Below are 22,289 nucleotides of genomic sequence, written 5' to 3'. Positions count from 1 at the left end.
TTTGTATTCAAAACAAAATGTTTGTAGAATACAAATGTGGAACGGTGCTGTGAGAAAATCTAACTGGCAAGAATGAGGGGGAAAAAAATATTTTTAATGGACAAGTGAACATTTTGGTTGCTTTCGATCCTGTTATCTGAATAAAAGAGTTGCCTGTCAATTTTGTTGGTGCAGCACTGAACTAGATCTGGACAAGGCTGCCCAGAAGGCAGCACTATAGAAGCAGATTTCAAATTACAGGGAGAAGAAAGTGGAGAAAATGTATTTTCATTACAAGCTCATTCCGAGTATGATACCTCCTTTGTCCCCACTTCCTTCTTGATCCCTCTCATCATCACTCTCCCTGCTTCGCCTACATCTATTTTCTCTACCTCACGCTTTGCCTGCTGTGAATTTAGAGTGAACAGTGGTTGTGGCCAAACACAAGTCAGCACAACCCTTGCCCTTAGAACTTTTGCTTACACACACACACACGCGCGCGCGCGCGCGCGCACGCGCGCACACACACACACACACACACACACTCCGATAGAAACAGTTTATTAGTGTTGGCTGTGGGCCATCTCTCTCTCTCTCTCTCTCTCTCTCTCTCTCTCTCTCTCTAATTAAAATCAAACATCCCTCTTGCTCATTCACTCTTCTGAAAGTTTCCAATCATGGCAATATTTTTTTATTTTCAAGAGGGAAAGTAGATAGTTATACAGACATAATTACACTGCAGTATAGTATTGGGATACCTGCCCGTTGCACCCACAGGAAATTAAAATGGAATATCATGATATTTTACACCCTTTTGGAAAGACTTTCTGCAAGATTTTGGAGTGTGTCAGAGAGAATTTTTTGAAAGTGTGTTTTCAGTCCCACCTGCATGGAGTACTGGATGCCCTTCATGGCCTGCATAATTCAAGTGACTATAATGGAACTGAAATTGCACACATTGTATGCTATGCAGTGTACCACTACAATCAATGAAGCAAGTGCCAAATTGTTAAAAAAAAAAAAAAATAATAATAATAATAATAATAATAATAAAGTACTACTTCAGAGATTTGGGACCCAATCAAAACCACTTGCATAGCATTGTTTATGGCTGGGAATAACTGGTCATTAAAAAAAATGTGCTTGCTTACTGGCATGATTGTTTTTTGTTGTTGCAGAGTCGCTGTTAATTCGGTTCAGCTCATTTGTCTAAAAAGGAAGTACTCTACATAATTTCATGTGTGGGAAATTGAGCTACATTCATGAAATTCTCGACTATGCAAAATTCCTGGGGAGCAGTACACTGCTCAAGGAAACCAGTGTTCAGAACATTTAGAGAGACTTTCTCCATCCTATTAAAAATGTTTAATGTGATGATCAGATAAGCATATTTTAACTGCAAGATGAGATGAATTGTTTGATAGCATTTGTTTGTGTCATATTTTCATGAAACATGCAATTATTTTGATGAGTGTTATTATTTATTTACTGTATTACTTCCCGTACAATTGTAACCCATAACTTTGAACTGTGTCCCCAAGGTATGCCATTCTACGAGATCCAGCAGGCTGGCTGACTGTGAACCAACTGCGAGGAACTGTCAACACTTTGGCCTCTCTGGACCGTGAATCTCCTTATGTTCATGACAATAAATACACCGCGGTGTTCATTGCCATCGACAACGGTAAGACAAAACTGAAACGATAGGTGGCTATTAATGTCTTATACTGAATGTTCTTAATGTTAGAATAGAGAATATACATAAAGACACACAAAGAATATACATAACTTCATATGATGTAGCATGAGCAAAACATATTGGGTTTTCTTATTAATCAATTAAGAAACATTTTAATTCATTGTAAATGTTAGTGTGTACCTATTGTCAATGTGTTTCCTTGAAAAACATACACAAACCAAATGGCTTAGTAATTCCTATCTTTCTTGATACAACAGAAAAACGGTAAACTCTTTTCAGTATTGTCTTTGGGAATGGGGGTATACGATAGCCTACAACCTATAATTTAAGAGTTTTCAGTAATAAGCAACATCATATTGATTTCTTTGTTAATGTAATCAACTATTGTGTTATTGCTATGCCAACAAAACCTTTAGTTAGCCGTTAGCACAACATGTTAATTAGCCAAAGTGTCAAAAAACTATAAAACAAATGAAAATTGTATGACTACGTCAAGTTGCATCACACTATTGGTTTCGTCGGCAACCCACAGAAAGTAAAAGTTACACCAAGTAGGCCTGGAACTGCAAAATGAGGCCAATTGATGCACTGGGCTCTAATTTCGGAGACAGCCACACGTTGGCTTGGCGTAAATATTATTTTTGTGCCGGGGCAAGTCTATCTTACCGCATTTAGGAATTTGGCAAACTGTGTTGCACCTCTGGCAGTCAGATTGGGAGCTCTGCAAATGTTGGAGACGAATGTCATCTTATTCCATTCATAAATCTGACAACAACATGCGTCACTCCCTCTGAATCATTGTAGAAATCCATTTTTGAACAAAGTATGATTTTCATCTTTATTATATTTAGTGGGACATCTATGTGGGTGTAACTTGGGAGTTGTCACACACGGAAGTACCCATCCACTGTGGCCAAAATTCCATCATTCGCAAGTGGAGATCTTCCTGCAGTTCCTTCTCAATTTACTTTTGTGCTCGCTAATCTCATGGTAGGAGACTGCACACGTCTCGTGCGCTGAATTTAAAGGGAATGAGGGGAGCCACTTCCATTGGATGGTAAACAACTCAGCTGTGTTCACACCCACATTGGTGCACGCCATATCAAATGCCCATTTCTACCTGCACCTATCGACCAAAATGCCAAAGAAAGAAAACTCCACCCATGCGCACACCTGGACTGCACTTTTTGCTAGACTTGTGCTGGGCACGAAAATAGGGCCCAATGATTATGCGCTCCTTAGCTGCATTAGCATGCTGGCAGAGTTAATATTAGTATTTTAAATCAATTTTGTGGAAACATGTACATCAGCAACGCTAAGTTTTTAACAACTCATTGTAGGCTAAGGTTTGATAACCACTGACCATTGATGTGGGCCAAATTAATGGTTTAGAATACCTGTGAAATCGGAAGTAAAAAAGTCTCACTGCTGTGGTACTGTATGTCATCACTCAGGGAATGACTCTTGTTCAGTCAAATTGCTTGGGGACAACTAACTGCTGTGTATTATTATCGGGTCAATGGGAAGGCATTAAGGGGCTCTACTTCTGCGGCAGCATTTGGTCACTCGTTGGCAGTGCGAGTCAAGCTGTTGTGTGGAAAATCTCCCCAAGGCATACGGATGTCAAGGAAGCCTTGAAAGTCCATCACCTCCATCTTCATTATCATTCTTTCTCTGTGTGTTGCCTGAACTCTCATCTGTTCTCCTATTCTTGCCGAGATCCTGACAGACCCATTAGTGAAGCTGAGAGATTCTATTAGAAGGTGCCAGAATAGCGCTGGTGAGTTGGGCAGGTGTGAAAATATGAACACTGAAAGATGAGTGATATAATGCAAGAAGAGAAGGTAGAGGGGCTCTTTTGAAGAACAGATATAGGTAGAGAAAGATTAGAAAGACTATCCACATTGTTGATGATTCAGTTTTTTCAATTAAGACTCCCTGCAAGTGTAGCATACAAATGCACAATTTTGGGTGATGTACAGCTCACACTCAAATATCAGTACTTCTGATACCAGATCTTTATGCTTTAAAATAAATTCTCAAAGTCAAAATATCAACACGTTTGATACCTCCAATCATTTGAGGTAGTGTTGTGCAATATTACAATATCGTAGTGTGTATACAGTATGACATACTACCTGTCTTATATAACCATGTTGCATTTATATGTGGGTTGTCTCTGTTGCTTTATCAATAGGTTGGTTTGTATTTTTATTTTCAAGAATTGCGTAAATAAGCCTTATTGGAAACACTAGAAATTTGAAAAAAAAAGGCCTAAGATTCGTAAAGAAAAAAAACACTTGTAGGGGTTGGATTTTTCAGCATATCGATAAAAGGAAAATGTGAATTTTGGCTATGGAGACATGTTTTACGAATAAACGATGACAGGACTGGATACCCTGTTGCATATTTTGACCGGAAATTATGTCGCACCTATATAGTGTAGTCACAAATATGGTGGAGGACAATAAAGTAAGGTATGTTTGAGGAGATGAAGAAATTGAAATATGGAATTAATAAAACATACAAACATCAATGCTATTCTAAATGGGAAACAGCAAAGACGCTGTGGCTGTGTACCGTCGGAAAGGATATGCATGATGGTAACATGCTGTGAGAAAGCAAACTTCAAAATAAACCTTAACGTACCAAAGAATACATATCAATATATATATCAATGCCTTAGTTTCACTTTTATTTTGAAGTTGTTGCCGGCAGCGCGTGGTGGCTGTCTTGACTCGTCGTCTCTTGACTTGTAGCCAATTTCTATTGCCGTCACAATCTGTTACGACCAATATCAACACAAGTGTGAGTTTTTGTGTGGAAAAAAGTGTAGTGTGTGAACATTTTGACGCTACACTGAAATTGTATGAATAATAAATTATGGTTATTGATGCTGCAGCAATACGACTGCTTTGTGGTATTTTATCACCCACAAATACTTGTTTACACCACTGGTCGAACAACATGGATGTAAACAACATGCCAGTCACAGAACTCTTAGCAGAGAACAAAGTGGAAATAGACCCATAATTTGTTTTTAATTTAAAAACTCACGCGCCGGTCTTAAATCGCTAATCTGCATAATTTATAACTTAAACACCTAAAACCTTTTGTATTGTACAGGGTTTTTTTTTCTCTTTGTAAAACTAATTACTTATAATAATGGGTGTCAGTTAAAGCTATTGTTTTGAAATATTTGACTGCATGTAGGATTTCGAAGCACTTTAGGCAGAAACACAAACACACACAAAAAGTTTTATTTCGTGCATAATTACCTTTTGCTGGAATTCTTGCTTCAAATTGTGGCCTGGGACAGGGTGGTTGGAACAGGACCTATAACACAAAGAAGTGAACCCAAGAGAAACCTATCCTCTATTGCCTGAACTAATGGTACAAAAGTAACTAAGGTAACAATCTGGAAAAGTGGTTGAAAAACAATAATAAGGGAAATGTGAATGCCTGCAGGTGATGTGGATGACTATAAATCTTAAAACATTAGTACATGAGTGTACAACATTTATTGACCCTAAGATCTACTTTTCAAGCAGCTAAACTCCCAAGATGAACCAGTTCAGTGTCAACATTGCAAAATCATACATCTTTTACAGCCTGCAGTAACTATTAACTGAAAAACCTTCTCTTGTCATACAACTTACACGCAGATACGCACGTGCCCGCATACACACGTCACAACTGACCCTAACATGAATGAAACAGAATGGTAGTCAGCAATGATACCTCTAATTTTCCATAGCCGCGTTTTCACCGCAGGATGTTCGGGTATGGGGAAGGGACTTTCACAGGAACCGTCCTCTCAGCCGGCCCGCTTGTGGCTGTGTCTCCACTGCGGAGTACGACCCATTTCGCAACGTCACGAGTTTCGATCGACACGTAAACGCCGTGCAACGGTTTCTCGCGTGACGTCACCCAAGTACCGTGCGACGAAAATCACAAAGAGGAAAGAGAAAAACTTTAGGTGGTTGCTGTTTTTCTCTGCTTTTTATTTTATGTACTTGCCGTGGATGGATGGTTTAGATGAAGAATTTGAAAAGGCTGACTTGCAAGTCACGAGTTTTGAACGACACGTAATCTCCTTGCGACGGTTTCTGTGACGTCACCCAAGCACGGCGCCGCAAAAATCAGAGAACGAGAAAAGAGGAAAAACTTCTGCTTTTTTTATGTACTGTACTTGGCGTGGATGGATGGTTTGAGTGAGAGGAGACGGCGTCTAGATGAAGTATTTGAAAAGGCTAACAGTAGAGTGGAACGAAAATAGGCAAAGAATTATTAAGAGAATTGATTTGGTGGAAGAGACTTAAGCCGAGAATGCATCATCGTCGCGCATGAAGGTAATATAATTTTTCATACAAAATAATTTTTAGCCAATCAGCACGAAAGCCCGATCGGGAGTTTATCGGGCTGTCGGAGTACCTACCGCCAAGTAGGACCTCCGCTCGTCCCCGTAACTCCTGTAAACGTGGCCCAGTTGAAAAGGCTCCTGCAGTGGAGACGCGCACATACGTGGCTGGCCTCGTAAATTTACCCGAAGTGCCTTTGGTGGAAACGTGGCTCATGTGTCTGAACGCAGGCTTGGGGAGTAACAGAATACATGTGTAAATCCACAATAAGTGAACCGGGAAGTAGCCAGTTACCACTGTATATCCCAATTGTCACGCCGGGGTTGGGGACCCAAATGCAGGGAGGCAGGAGAACCACAGCAGGGATGCATGTAATACTGATCACAATTCAGTGCGCCGCCGCAACGGGAACTGGTGGTGGCCACAGGACGTCCGCCGTCGGAACAGAAACTGGTACCTGCCTCTTGCTCTGCTGGGTCCGTTTTTGGTTGGATCATTCTGTCACGTCGGGGTGAGGACCCAAATGCAGGGAGGCAGGAGAACCACGGGAAGGAATGCATGTAATATTGAACACAATTTATTTAACAAAAACACTAACAGGGGAACTGGGTAAAACTCTAAATCAACAAAACCAACAAAGTTCTGAAAAGACCAAAAATCTAAGTAACAACAAAACACAAGAGTGGTGACAGCGACGATGATCCAACAAAGACTGAACAAAACCAGGAAACTAAATACAAGCCAACTGACGACACCTGGACAAGGCACAAGTGCCTGGGGGAGATGATTGGATGACACAAGGGAACAGGATGACAAGTACAGGTGCAAACAAAACCTAACAAGCAAGACAGGACACAAAGCCAAAACAATAAACCGAAGCATGATATACAGAAATCATGACACCAATAGCATTTTTCCTTAAATTTGCTTGAATTTATCGCAATTTTCTATGCTTCTAATTTCTAGTTTCTGATCATAAAATGGCCACAACAGGGCGATTGATGCTGGCATCGGCTGCCGTTGCGAGTACCAATAACTTGAAATAAGGCCGGGTATCAGCCTGATACCGATACCTGGTATCGGTACTCTGTAAGTGTTGAGATGCTTCACTTGTTAGATAGTAATCTTGAAGAAATACTTTAAAGACTTTTCTTAGCTCAGGAAAAAGGAGAATTTTCTAAAATGAATACTTTTTAAACAATGCAAAACATTAAATTCAAAATTATTGGTGGTAAATAAACTAACTTAAGTTGTTAACAGTTGTTAACAGATTTAAAAAGCGGGACAAAGTGACCTAAATTTCATAACTCACCTTTTGTGAAAATTGGTCAGAAGACAGTGGGGCGCGGACTCTGACTACATTGGCTTCAGGTCTCCAAAGGATTTGCTACAGCCCTGGACTGAGCCAGCCAAAGTGTAATCATTCGTGTCTCCATCTCGTGCGCTGGTGACGAAGGCTGCTCGGTCTGTCTGAATTCATGTGTATTGCACAACACAATGACCACCGACTGCATCGGGGCAACATGCTTCAATTGTGTGGCAACTATGGCAAGCCCTTTGAGCATTATTCCATATCCTTGATATCAGACAGTAGTGTTTCCTAACTAGTGCAGTCTTCGTCAGAACTAGGTGGACATTCAGCCATACTAACTAGTTCTGCGCTTTGTCGTACAACTTGTACAAAAACACTGACATGTCACCCATTTTCTGCAACTTGTGTCACTTTAATCCAACTAGTGACACATACAAGCATGCATGTAGTGCCAAACTCGCAACTAGTCCGCTTTTGTATGCACTAGTTGCCCAATGGACCAAACAAGTAATGTTCAAAGTCTTACTAGTTAACTAGTAAGGCACAAAAGCTCTAACATGTTTACTAGTTGACCGTGAATTATTCTAACATGTTAACTAGTTACCTTTGATTTCCTGCACTAGCTTACTAGTGAGAGCTGAAATACCTACTTGTTAACTAGTGAAAGCCTCTTAAAGTCTACATGTTGAACTAATGACACTCAAAGTTTTTACTAGTTAACTCTAGTAATGCTCAAAATGTCCACTAGTTACACTAGTGATACATTTGGACTGAACTAGTTCAACTAGTGAGGTTCAAAATGTTCACTAGTAGAACTAGTGGATGCCGACATGCTCACTAGTTAACTAGTTTTACAGTCTTTTAAATTTGCTAGGTAACTATGGTGCCCAAATGTTTTTAGAACAAGTGAAAACCAAATTGCTCACTAGTGGCACTACTTACGCTAAATGCTAATCAGGAGGCCGGACAATGCTATAAGTGAGTAACTCCTATTGGCTCTCTGATCAGAGCTCAACCCAGGAAAAATTTAACCCTGTAAAGCCTGAATTTGAGCTTCCACAGTCATTTACTGCCGCTTGTATCTATTCAAAATCAATACAGAACAGTCACTTTCCACTTTATATGCTATACTAAATGAAAAGGAATCCAGTGCAACAGTTCTGAAACAAATTCTCCCTTCTTGAGGATTTGAATTGTCATTTGTTGTTAAATCTGTTCAAATTGCTGGTAGTAGGAAATGTATCATGATTGGCTGTCCGAAGTCACGCAGATCTTGTCTGGTGCATCCTGGGTAATGTAGGCGGAGTAAGAACACGTCTGGACGAGTAAGTGTTCAAAGTGCTTGTTTGTATATTTATTCCTTAAAGTATACACTAGAGGGCAAGTTGAGCTTGATCAAGGATATCAAGCATGTCAACATGCACACAAGGATGTCAACATGCACACCGAGCTTGATATCCGTGATATGGCAGTTGCGGCAGCGGCAGCAACTACGAAAGCCCAGCGGCGCAACCCCGCGGGTCCCAGCAAGGTGAAAGATGTAGATTGAAATGAATAGAACATTCAAAATAACGGCTCTGGGAGATATAGGTCCAAATAGGGTTGCCTTGCTTGCTTGGCTGTGCTGCACTTGCTTGTAGTGGCTCGTAGTGCTACTCTATAGTGGCGCGCCTCTGCCGCCTACGGGTACCTCGATGGGCCAAATTGCGCATTGACTTGCCACTCGCGATCAATTGCGTTATTTTTTTAACGCACTAATTTGCGTGTAATTAATTAATTCGTCTTTGGGACACTTAAAGCTGTAAAAAGTTAATAGTTGCTCTCAAACCTAAACCAAACTTTGCGGACTCAAAATTCTTGCTGTATTTAGTTATTTTAGCATCCTGAATATGATTATTGCATGGATTTTATTGTGCACGTTCATTTTGAACATTTTGACAGATTCACCTCAAGTGTACAATCAGGAGCTGAAAACGCATTTAAAACATTTAAAATAGAACGTATGTACACGTTTTGAGAAGCAAATTAGTCAAATGTTTTTGTTTGTTTTGTTTTTAACCTACACTCCTTGCAATCGATGGGTTAGGCCTCCTGCATTAGTACATTGTTGTGGCGGTGTGACTTTTGTGAGTGCACTTTAAAGACAGAGGAATAGTAGGGATAATGTTTTTATTTATATTTTCACTTTAGACTTAATGTTTAGATGACCTTCCTGGAGCAAGTAAGGGGACCTTGAAGAGTTATTCATCTTTTTTGAAATCTTTCATAATACACAAAATCAGCTCCTCACACAAAATTGCAACCCATTGAAAATAGGTTTAAGATTGTTTTGGGGGAAACTTTAGCACCCTAAAGGGAAATTCATCCTTTTCTCCACCACGCTGCCGTTGAACAAAGTGGCCGCGGGGAAATGGAGAAGTCATGATACTACTAAATATTCCGTACTGGTCCTTTGACAGCATGAGGCCAGGTCAGCTGGCAAAGTCCCTGAATGGAAACATACTGTGAATGATGGAGAAAATGTACTTCCAGGGGATGTGAAGAAAACAGACATCCAACAATGAAAAGTGATATGAGGTGAAAACCGGAGAGGATCAGGGGATTTAAGAAAGTTGTGCAGTAATGACAATGTTGATGTCAAGGTCAGAGGTCAGCTCAGCTGGAGGCTTTCTCATAATGAGTGTTGAAGTCTGTAGGTTTCACTCTATTGCCGGAGCTTACAGCTGCATGCCCAGTTGGAGGAGCTGAGATGCGGTAGCTTTTGTCCCTCCTTGATGTGTGAAATTGTCTTTTTTGCCCATGTTGCACATGAGCTTGTGAGCACATGTGCTCATGCAGCACAACATTGTGTACACCTTACGTAATGGGTCATTGACGGATATGGATCTTACCATACCCAGCACTGTTAATTTATTATGAAAACTTATCAAATATTTATTCTTTGTGATTATTTACTAGTATCTACATTCAACAGTTTAGGACATCTATAATTTAGGACATATACACCTATCATGGAAAGCTTTCTACAATGGTCGCATTGTAGATGCAGATGATGGTTGGTCGCACCACATGATTTATGTGCATGATTTACGTTTTTGCAGATTTGTCGGCCCCTCTGGCAAAAAGCGGAAAGGAAGCTAGCGATGTGCACGCGCCCAGAGTGCCGAGACGTTAGTTAGTCAGTGCACCATAGTTTTATTGTGCATTACTCATCATAAATAGACCCCATCGCATTTTCGTGACGAGGTGTTACCTTTTTAGCAAGAAGAAAGCAAGGTGCGGGTCCCGTTTCATCCTCTTAGGTCTTTCCACCTGTTGAACGCTGCTCCAATATTAATCCTTGTCCGACTTCAGTTTTGTCCTTTTGTCACACTAGACAGGTGTTATCCTTTCCTGCTCGTGCTCGGTATCCTGAAAATTTCGGCCCAATGGTCAAACAAAAGGAGCCACCGGTAGACGGAGGGTCGCACTGCAGTCTTGGTTCATTATTATTTTGACACACTTTTTTATACGCGTACACTTGTCTTTTTCCACACTCCAACACTTCCGCCTTCCCTCCTCCCGAATAGGCACTCTGCTATCCAGAGCGTGGATGTGCCTGACATCACGCTCTGGCAGAAATCTTAAGTTTCGTACCCGAAACCCTCATCATTATTTGACTCTACAGGAAAATAGGGGCAACAACCATTGTGCCACAATAGTGCCTCCTACCCATTATACAATTTTAAAATGTGGGTGAACAATTTCCAACTTGAATCATGCCCTTTTAAATCAAAATTACGAGGCTAACAATTAGCATAGTTAGCCAGACAAGCTAGCCAGACAAGTAAAATTATAATGAAAATATACTGTATATTTGTTGGACAAAATATTTTTTTTCAGGTCATACCACATGATGTCAAAATGTGACCTCTACATACCAACTACTAAAAGGGTAACTTTTTTTTTTACAAAGTTGTGAGACAGTCTTGTGGAATACAAACGTATGTCTTTAAATGTACAGTATTTCAAAATAAAAGTCCAAAGTTTCGTTATTCTTTTTGGTCTCACCGCATGATGTTTCACAAAATGGGGATCTAACCTATCCGTCAATGACACAAATGAAAAAAATAAAAATAAAAGATTTGACCTTTCAGTTGTGATTGTGAATGTGTTTATTATTGTGGTGGTGGTTTACACTGATGTGCAACTGTTAACTGTAGGGTTTCTATTATGTCATTAACCTACTATAAAAAAATATTTAAAATGTCTTAAAAATGCAGCAGTTTTAAACCATTTCAAAATAGTTCCACAAAACCAAATATGTTGTACTCCCGTTGTAAATTGTGGAAATGTATGTGTTTTGGATTAATGGAGCAATGCCCATTTTTCACCCACCGAATGTACATTAGGCCTCCACTCTCTGTCATGTAATGAGTTTTTGTTTTGGAGTTAATGGATTAAAAATCTGTTGTCTCCTTTGCACGGAGAAGACCTGCAGAGCCACATTATTGTAAAAGTGCTTGCAGTGAGCTTGATGTGCTGTTTGTATAAACTCTGAACAGAAGTTGCTGGTTTTAACACTCCAGGTTTGGGTATAAGAAGATTACAGTTCACTGGCTATTGTGTGTTCAATTCAGTTTCTAGTGACTTTGTTGTGGTCCACGCAGTACTGCTCTCATCCACCCCTGTGTGTTGTACTTCAATATTTCGGCTTCTGATTCAAATGTTAAACCACCTCTCGCTGTGTGCCATTTGTCACTGGAAGGCAGAAATATATTATCCAAGCTACAGTTGACAGCAAAGGAAATTCCAAAGAAGTGCACACACATTTTTTGGTGCCTGGTTTGACTGCCACCAAACCTGACATTTTACTGTAAAAAAAAAAAAAAAAAGTCCTTGCATGAAAGACCCAAGCAGTGTTTGCTTTGAATAAGTGGTTGCAGGTGGCCCTCTTTTATTTGACAGGAGATTGTTGTTTTAAGGAAGTTTTTTTTTTTTACTCTATTCTTAACTCTTCTTAATTAGGATTTGAAAGTTAAAGCATTTTTTTTCAACTGGACTTCCTGATTGATTCGCGTTACAGCTTTCTCGCTTACTTGGTGACCCGTAAGTCATTCTTCTACTGCCTCAAACTTTTATGTCACTGAACGCAGCTTATGAAAACGATGCAAAATGTAATCACTGTAAATAATCGTAAGTGTCTATCATATTATATGTGTTGTCAATTCAGTGTTTTATATACTTTTTACAATAGGTTTTCATCATTTTGGATGTGTACGTCATTAGGTGCATTAGAGGCAGTTTTGTTGAGATTGAATGTGTCTGGTTAATTCTGAGAACAACCACATGCACAATTATAAGGTGTGCACACTTTTGCAACCACATTATCACAGTTATCTCAGTATTGCCTCTTTTAATATTTTTTTTCCAATTAGGTTGTACAGGTAAAAGTCACATAAATGGTGAGAAAAAAAATACCGTAAATTATTTATCTTGTAATTATTTTTTTGTTATATAATCAAATGAAGTGGGTTATGAAGACTTTTATATCCGTATCAAGCAGAAATTGTGAAAAGATAGAATGGCATCTTTTACAAGTGATGGTGAACAGGGAAGGAGAAGCAATTTTTTCAATCTTTTTCAATATTTCATCTGCAGAAGTAGCAAATCATTTGTTGGCTGATACAGTTTCAACAAATCAATTCAAATACATTTAAGACTAAGTAATTCATCAAGCAATATGAAGGAATATTGATCGCTTTCATTTGGATAAGCTAATAAGAGCGTGCAAATCAAAATACAGTTCCTGAAATGGCATTATAAAATATTAGCATTCGCCTTGCTTGAGAGGAGCTGTCATGTAAAGTCGCTAAACTTTTGAATTCAGTTCACTTTGGGCGAAAGCTGTCGCTTTTATTTGTGTGTAGGCTGGCTGAACACCTGGCCGGAAAGCTTTTTAAATGCTGGGTTTTACAGCCACAACAGTTGAATACAAGCTTGTTCCTCATTGTGAGGCATGGACTCGTCATTAATGTCAATTTTTGAATTTTATTATGTAGTTCGATTCTATCTGCACTGCAGAAATTGTTGTCACTCATCTACATTTTTATATTCGTTCTATTCCTTGGTGACTCAATATTATCATTATCACAATTCAGTTTATGCCATCATTTCTCCCTAGTAATAAGCAGAATTACTTGTCAAACACATTTGGCTCTGATAGTAGGGCATGAATTCTCATCGGGCTTATTTGGCTTGATATTTTTATATGCTTGTGCCTGTGTCTCATTCACACTGAAGCACAGGGAAAATCTCGGTAACATACACTAAAGTATTGAATATACTTAGGGTGACCACATATTCAAAATTAATAACCGGGATACTACAGTTTCACTGAAAAATAAATATACAATAATTTCTCACCAGGAACTATTTATAACAAATTCAATTATTAGTCAATCTAGTGACCGGTGGCTGTGTTATTACTTGCTATCTTGGTTATCAGTTCAACAGCGCAAACAAATAAGGGGGGGTTGCGGTGTTTTTGGTGACGCAATTCCACAAACGTACTGTAATGCAATACACCTCCTGCGCCTCCTTTCCTTCAACACCACAAAAGACACTTATCCACGAAGAATAATTACCCAGCTTTGTATTAAATAATAGTAAATGTCCCCAAAGCAAATGTCTGTGTGGCCAGGAAACGGGTGGCGAGGAAACGGGTGAGTCGGACCAACGTTTATCATCATCCCACATATCATATGAGCTTTGAATAATTTGAACTTTTTCGCCAATACGTATATCATGCGTCGTCACAAGGCGTTCCATGGCAAGGTCTAACCTTGCATGTAATAATTTATAGTGTGTGTGTGTGTGTGCGTGTGGTTACGTCGGTCAGTCTCACATCATAGCTTCATCATAACCTTTCTGAAAAGAGTGAAAAAGATTGGCAGTGCTGTGGGGGGGGATTGCGTAGGCAAAGCTTAATGCGTCTTTCTACACATGTCCATGGCAGTGTGTGAAGTCTATCACCGTCTGCCTCATTGCCATGCTAAGTGCTGGGAATGTGTGCTGCTCCTGGTAATGGACTGTGTAATTTTCCTGTTTCAGTCACTGCCATGTCACCCACACACAAAGTAGCAGCCTGGCAGGCTGAATGCCGATAAATGGACTAATGTTATCCCTGTAGCCTGCTGTGATCAACTCGCCTCAAACTCCATCAGCAAAATAATAAAGCATAATCACGTGTGAGTAAGTGTCACTCCAGTGCGTTCACAGTCTCAAACGAAAGGAAGTGAATACAACATGAAACTGTTACCTATACTTCTTGCATGACAATCTTGTGTTTGAAGTTAAGTTTTACCATTCTCTCTGGTTTGCTTGTATTTTAAAAAAAGTACACACACATATATATATACTTGTACTTATATAATTGTGAGGACATCCATAGACATAATGCATTTCCTAGCCCCTTCACCTAACCCCAACCATCAAAAATGATTGCCTACCCCTTACCCTAATCTCAACCATAACCCAATTCAAAACTAAACTCTAAAACCAAGTCTTGACCCTCAAAAAGAGGTCTTGAGTTGTGACGACAAGCCAAAATGTCCACACTTCACAAAAATGTCCTCAATCTGTTGGTTAAAGACATATTTTGGTCCTCACAATGTAGTCTGTACAAGTACACGCACACACACACACACAGACACACACACGCACATAAAATTAACCCTGACTATTTTATATATTTAAATTTGACCAACATGGCTTTTACCACAAGGAATGCCAAATAAACATCACTCCTAAGAACCTGAGCCAAAGAGACAGAACAAATACAAATAGTAGACACTTAGGAATATGAGGTTGCTTGTTAAAAAGAGCAAAAGAAAGTCCTTGATTGGACACAGAAAGAGGCACAAAGTTAAATTAACTTTTTTGTTCAAGGGCAGCTCTAGATATGATTTCTGGAATACTTGCTTGTTGGTTGTCCTTAGGGTCACTTTGACTTCATCTAATAGATCTCACTCTTGCCAATGCCTTTATGGAGATAGACGCTTAGGTGAATAAGTTAAGTATCTTTCTGAAATGTGTTCTTGACCAGACAATCAATTATGACCCTGTGTTGAAGCAGGCAAGGGTGATGCCATCAAAGGGGGAGAATCAGGCATCCATAATGGCAGTCTAATGGGACATGCTCTGGAAAGCGTAGAAGCTCTCAGCTCAATGTGGTTTTACCTCCCCCATCTTATTGCACTGCTTCATTAACCCCAAATTCACACTGTTCTGTTTAGCACCACCTCCTCAACTTTGGACTACCTATTTCTCTCCTTCTGTGTATGCGTCCTTTATTAAATATTTGTACCTCATTAACAGCCTCATGTTATGTTTGTGAATAAAAGGAATCTTCGTTACAAGGAGGAGCAATATCGTCCTAATACCAGTTGCTACGTGGAAGTATCTTAATGCTGATGTGTTCACCTATTACATATGCTAATACTGGCAAGCTACAGCAAAAGTATGTCTGCCTATAGTAGAGCCTCAATGTATATATATAATTTATGAATGACGGACTCAAAGCAGGCATAGAGCGTGTCTGTACATTTAGCTAGACACGATGTCATTGCAGTGATAAAGATGATGAAGAATCTGCCAGAGGTTTAGTTCCTAATGAATGGTTTCAACATCCTTGGTGTATCTGCCTGAGCTGTAATGAAGCTGTGATGTCATTCTTGTACACTAATGACACTTAAAAGTGTTACCAATCTATAAGATCTCTCAGAAACAAAATCAAGGCTAACAATCCATTCATATGTTTTGTATAAGTGCACTAAAGTAACCTTATACACTCGCCACGACATCATGGTTGTCTTTGTCGCGGCACATTCATATGAATGTGCGGCAGCGCTTCCATTTTAAATATTATCCAAAATATTGTTCTGTAAATAGTTCCTTTGTTATTGTGATTAAAAACACTGAATCTCAATTCTCAGACTGTTCAGTAAATATTTATTCATACGCATATATTTTCTGAGTTTATGAAAAAAAAAACTTGTTCGAAAAATAGTTCTTACTTTTGTGATCAAAAGCACTGATTTGAATCTCAATTAGGCTGTTTTTGCAATAGTTTTCAAATAAACAAGAATTATAGCAACTTTTGATCAATCCATATAAATTTCACACTTTATTTTACCATTTATTTTAAGTGTGAAATTTGAAAAAAAATTACTACCTGAATGATGTAAGACCCACACATTTCCGATCAAACCACACCCACTTCCGGTCTCGATCACGCCCACTTCCGATTTAGCCCACGCCTCCTCCGAATACAGATACAGATCATTTAGATGGTTGAACAGATACAGATACAGTGGTGTACTCGCTCATCCCTAGTAGACAGTGTTTTACCATAAAAATAAAAACAATATTTTCAGACTTTTATTTTTTTTTTACATGTGACACAAAATGGCCAAATGTTTTCTCGCAATCGGGTATACGTTTAAAGGTCAAGTCGAAACGTTATTCAAATGAGGAGGCGGTCCAAAGCATGTCATTGGTTGGGCTCCGCTGTTGCAAACTGCCTAGAGTGAGTGGGTCGGCGAACAAGGAAGTCTCGCCGCCGTCGCCGGCTTGCATGAAAAGCTCCAGCAATGGACGACTATCTTGTCCACTGTCACCACAACTTGCGACCTTAGTTGCTGGACAACAAGTCGTGGTGACAGTGGACAAGATAGTCATCCATTGCTGGAGTTCTCCATGCAAGACGGCGACCCGCTCACTCGACCATTGAAAGGCAGTTTGCAATGGCAGAGCCCAACCCAAGACACGCTTAGGACCGTCCCCTCATTTGAATAACATTTCAACAAAGCCATCCTCCACAAAATGCGCCCAAACACGGCGCAACTCTGGTTCTGAAATGCTTCAGATGTTTCTCAAAAAATGAACTGAAGAAATTTTTTACACAAAATTTGAACTCTGCAACTCGGCCTTGAACCTTGTTCCCACAGTGGCAGACAAAGATCTTTAGCATTTGTCCACCAGTGCCCTATGCAGCTTGTTCCTCACCTCCTCTGAGGTTGTCAGCTAAGTTGCACAACGCATGAGGCTTGTCAAGGTTCAGCCATGTTTTCTGAGTTGAGTGGTGTTTCGCAACCACAAAGTTGGCAGGTACTTGAATAATAAATGCCAAGTCTACGTCACAATGACATCAAATTCAAATCCGCTTGTTTTGCAAGCCATTCGTCTTCCAAAGGCTATTGCATGCAAATGACAAACTGCATTGATGTAAAAAATAAACCATGTCACATGTGAGAAAAAAAAACATAATTTTTTTTTTCTTCAGACCAATATCAGTATGAGTATTCATTTAAAACATTCTGAAGAAAGTGTCGGATTTTTTTTTATGTTTGTTTTTGTTAAGTATCTGTGGCTGGTCGCGGCAGACTATAAAGACTTTGAATAAGGACGGACGGTATCGGCCCGATACCAGGTATCAGTACACGCCCACACCTAGTCATAGGCAACTTTGAATTATGATGTCATTTCATGAGCACTGCCATAACTCTCTGCATGAGGGCTGAGTGAATGTTTGATAACACTTTATAATAACGATTGTTAGTTAATCATTTGTATTGCATTAGTTAAAGATGAAGTCATGAGAACTCATGTTGAACTAATAAATTGTAAATATTAAAAAATAACTTAAGAATAAATTATTTACAAATTGTTACCTAATAACTTGTACATGCATTAGCAAAAGATCAAGTCATGATGAGCAATTATGAACTTATGATGAACTAATAATGTACAATTATTGAAGAATTATGAACTAGTATTTTGCAAATATTAACTAATGATTAACTCATGATTAAGAAGTAGCCAATATTAATCATTAAAATGCATTCGCAAAAGATGAATTCATAATGAGCAATTAACTCATATTGAATTCTTAAATAAATGATTAGTAATTAATAATTAGTGAATATTAATTAATGATTAACTCTTCATTAGGGAATGTCTTTAACTAATATTTGGAATGTATTTGTCATGTTTGGGTTCTGTTTTTGGTTGTGTGTCTCCCTTAGTCTTGTTGAGTGTAATCCTGCCCTTCCTCGTGTCAACCAATCAGTGCCCTCGGCCACTTGTGTCTTGCCCCAAGTGTGTCTTGTTGAGTCGTTAGTGTGTGTACTTAGTCTCCTGTCTCCCATCTGTCTGGGTTAGATCATTGTCGCTGTCACCACTCATGTGTTTTGTTGTTACTTAGATTTTTGGTCTTTTCCGCACTTTGTTGGTTTTGTTTATTTAGAGTTTTACCCAGTACCCCTGTTAGTGTTTTTGTTAAATAAATTGTGTTCAGTATTACATGCATCCCTGCCGTGGTTCTCCTCCCTCCCTGCATTTGGATCCTCCAACCCCTTTGTGACAGTATTAGCTTAAGATGAAGTCATTAACAAACTATCTTTTCATGTCAACAACACCTTTAGTAAGTTACAAAATGTTAGTAAGTAACTTTTTATAGGCAAATATCCTATATATATCATGTCGTTAAATTAAAACAGACTTTTTTTTATGGTTTTGATCAATACAAATATGTATATTACCTTCCCAGTTACAGTATCAACAACTTAAAAACAAAAAGGCTGCAGCCCTTCTAACTCTCTGATATCACTTTAAATACCTGGTACAAAGTAGATGTATGGGCCGGTTCCTTAGGTTTGTGTCTAGGAGGAATAGATTTGGTAATTCGACCCAATAAATTAACACACACAATAAGCAACTGGCGTCACGAATGTGATAAATGGAAAGAACATATATTTACAAAAAAGTGAAAAATATTTACAATACCTGCCTATCTAAAGCCGGCTTAAGTGCGCACTACACGCTTACCTTGGGCCCCAAAATAATAACAAAATAATTGTTCCTCCAAACGTGCAAATGTAATTGTTCTCAATTGTTGTGGTACCCAAGTCATTAATTATTATTATAGTTATTAGTCGAACTGATTAGTCAAAAAGCACTCATGTTCTGTCAAGTCTACTGCGGATGCAGTTTACATGTCAACCACAACAGAGAGGTAAGATCTTGAATGTCCAGTTCCTTGGAAAATGAGGCACAGGTTCAGCAGATCAAGTGTGGCTCACCATCTCCCTCCTCAGCGAGAACTCAAAATCCAGTTTCCATCTTTTGTCATGACTTCATCTTTAACTAATGCATTACAAATTATTAACTAACAAGCATCTCTCACAATGTGTTCACTGTGAGGCCAGTATGGACCTCTGTTTTAATGGTGACACGTTGGATAGGAAATCACTGATAAAGTATGAAATAAATCGGGATTGTTAGAGGCCCCCAGCGGGTACAATAATAACAGCAAAGGTCCATACACTATTGATAAAAACATGTCATGAGTTGGGATTATCACGCATGATAAACTTTCTTGACATTTCTAATGAAGCAAAATCACATAATTTTTTAGGTTTTTCTTCCAAACAGAAATACCTTAATAGTGTTGAGTGCTGAAAATAGGTGGAGTTTGGTTAGGAACCGTCACAGTGGAAAAAAAGCACTTATAGTATCATGTAAGTGCAAAAAGAGCTTAGTGTGTAAGGCCACTTTATTATTTATCATAGCCCCTCCTTGCTATCACATTTTATAATAACCAGCAACTGATAACCCGAACTCTATTCTGAAAGTAATTTGCCAGACTGGCAGCCATGCACCTGTCCCTAGCACAGCTTCTCTCCCTGAAGTCATTTCACTTAATGACATGCGTCCTCTGTAATTGGCTGTGGCTGGATTCATTTACAGTTCTGATCAGCCAATAAGATTAGCCTGGTGTCATGTGATAGGGTTTGCTGTAGCCCTGATGATGCTGAAGAGTAATACTACAAAATTAATTGGGTTATTTCAACAAGGTCTGGAATTTACTGTACTGGACCAGAATGCCAAAGTAAGCATCTAAAGCTGTTTTCACATCGCATTTTCAGTAATCTAGCATTTCAGTTGAATTCCTCGGAGGCGGAAAAAAGCCTTTAAAATGATTAGCTGTGTGAGGAAGTCAGCACAACAGCAACAATTACTTTAAATGTCCTGTATGTCCCAGGTATGAAACTTCAAAGTACGGTCACGGGTTGTGACGTTGCCTCTCTTATGTCTCTGATATTTCACAGTGTTCTAAATTAGTATGCATGTAGGGTTTAAGGTAAACAAAGTTTAAGAGAGTTGCAATTTGATTGTGGTTGTTTCTCCGGTCTGTTTAAATTATTGCTATAAACCTCAGACAGGTTTGATCATTATTATCCTAGGTGACCCTATTTAAATGGTACTCTGAATAATATTACATTCCTGGAATAACAATTAAACTGGATATTTAATCAACCTATGGTGTGCACAATGTTCACCAAAACTGTCATCAGCTGCAGACCTAAATTGTGTTGACAATCAATCATGTTTTCCGGACATCGTGTAACTTTGAGCTTTTCATTGACTGCCTTTTTGTAGGCTCGCAGGCTGGGTGCATTCCCAGCTACTCGAAGGAAGAATATGAAACCTGATATAGTTAGGTGTGCTATCTAAATGATGACAATACTTGACAAAATCATATGCATTTTTATAGCAACATAGACAAGGAAACAAGTAAAAATAAATAAACAGTCCGATGTTACAGTTCGGATTTCATCACAGTGATTATGTAAACTGCTCAAAAATGGCCAATATGGCGCTATATGCCATTTTTATACTTTACAGACTTCATCTATTTTTTAGGGAATTGCATGCCAATATTTGCACTATTAACTCATGCGAACCCAAAAACGTGTAAACAAATGTATTTTTTAATACTTTGTCCTTCACTCCCAAAATGTACTTACACGTTTTTTTTATGTTGTGTTTTTTTATGCAAGAGCCGCATCAAGGCTTTGATGCAGCTTTTTGACATGAGCAATGGTATTTATTCCAAAAAAAACGACCAGCTGGCTGGCTGTTTTTGCCAATGTTTTCACCAGGAATGTAAATATTGATGAAACTTGCAAAACCGAAACAGGTGCAAATATACTTTTTTTCCTGATGCAAGGAGAGACTCTAATCTTTCTTTTGGTAGGTTCCATGTTTTATACACAATAGAACACAATATTATGTGGGCCTTGCAAAATCTGTCAAAATCCAGTAAAACAGAGAACAAAGGGCGTTGCTTCAGTGAAAATAACTGGGAGTGAATGAGTTAATGTTTATACTCACGGCTTTATAGAATTAAAGAAAATGAACGTTCAGTGGCGTGTTTTAATTATTAGAAAGGTTCAATATCCTTTGCAGCAACATACTGTCTTCTGATAAATGTGCAAGGCAGACATTTGGACTGAACACATGAAGTAATGAAGTCCCTGGACCAAAGTGTTTGATGTTCTAGGAACAAAGGTCCATGTATTTGGGGTTGTGGTCCTTTTGTGGTCTTACTTTATGACTGTGCAACATGAACATTAACCAGTGACCTTAGACATAGACTGAACTCATTTAGTCGCAAACCGCAGATTCCAATTGGTTGACATTATGTCAAACAATCAGTTTGTTGAGGACACGCGCTGAGTGTCAGCCTGGGCAGTCCTTGGGGAGAATCTCTTGGCATTTCAGCAAAGTGCTACTTCCCAATAAGAGAGGATTACAGAATGGGCACATTTGGAATAGGCCGCAGCATTAACGCTGTAATCATTTCTTCCCCTTCAACCATGTCTAACCTTTCAGGGGCAGAAATTGCTATGTTTCAAACAGTCACCGGTCATAATGCCGTTTCCATTGTACTTATACAAAGAGAGAACAAAAAGAAAAAGAAGATTGCATTGCAGGACTTGACACTTTTTTTTAAAAAAGGCAAAGGAACCATGGGGGAATGGGAAAGAAATCTCAATTTGTAGCCTCGAGATGTGGATTATCCCTGACAACCCCAGGAACCAGTGAGTCATCT

At 39.0% G+C, this 22,289-nt stretch overlaps 1 protein-coding gene across 2 annotated transcripts in view; it reads left to right on the top strand.

Annotated features, from left to right (window-relative positions):
- Window positions 1-22,289, top strand: part of cdh13 (cadherin 13, H-cadherin (heart)) — a 361,145-nt gene that overhangs the window by 312,432 nt on the left and 26,424 nt on the right. For both annotated transcript variants that reach the window (XM_086074542.1, XM_086074543.1), the window contains one exon: window positions 1,521-1,663. In XM_086074542.1, coding sequence (XP_085930668.1) covers window positions 1,521-1,663 — 143 coding nt within the window. The remainder of the gene's footprint in view (window positions 1-1,520; window positions 1,664-22,289) is intronic.

Source organism: Leptonotus elevatus, chromosome 4, assembly GCF_054856555.1.
Source record: "Leptonotus elevatus isolate MCC_2025b chromosome 4, RoL_Lele_1.0, whole genome shotgun sequence".
NCBI lineage: Eukaryota > Metazoa > Chordata > Actinopteri > Syngnathiformes > Syngnathidae > Leptonotus > Leptonotus elevatus.
Note: the sequence above shows the minus strand (reverse complement) of the source record. Positions and strands in the feature narration are given on the sequence as shown.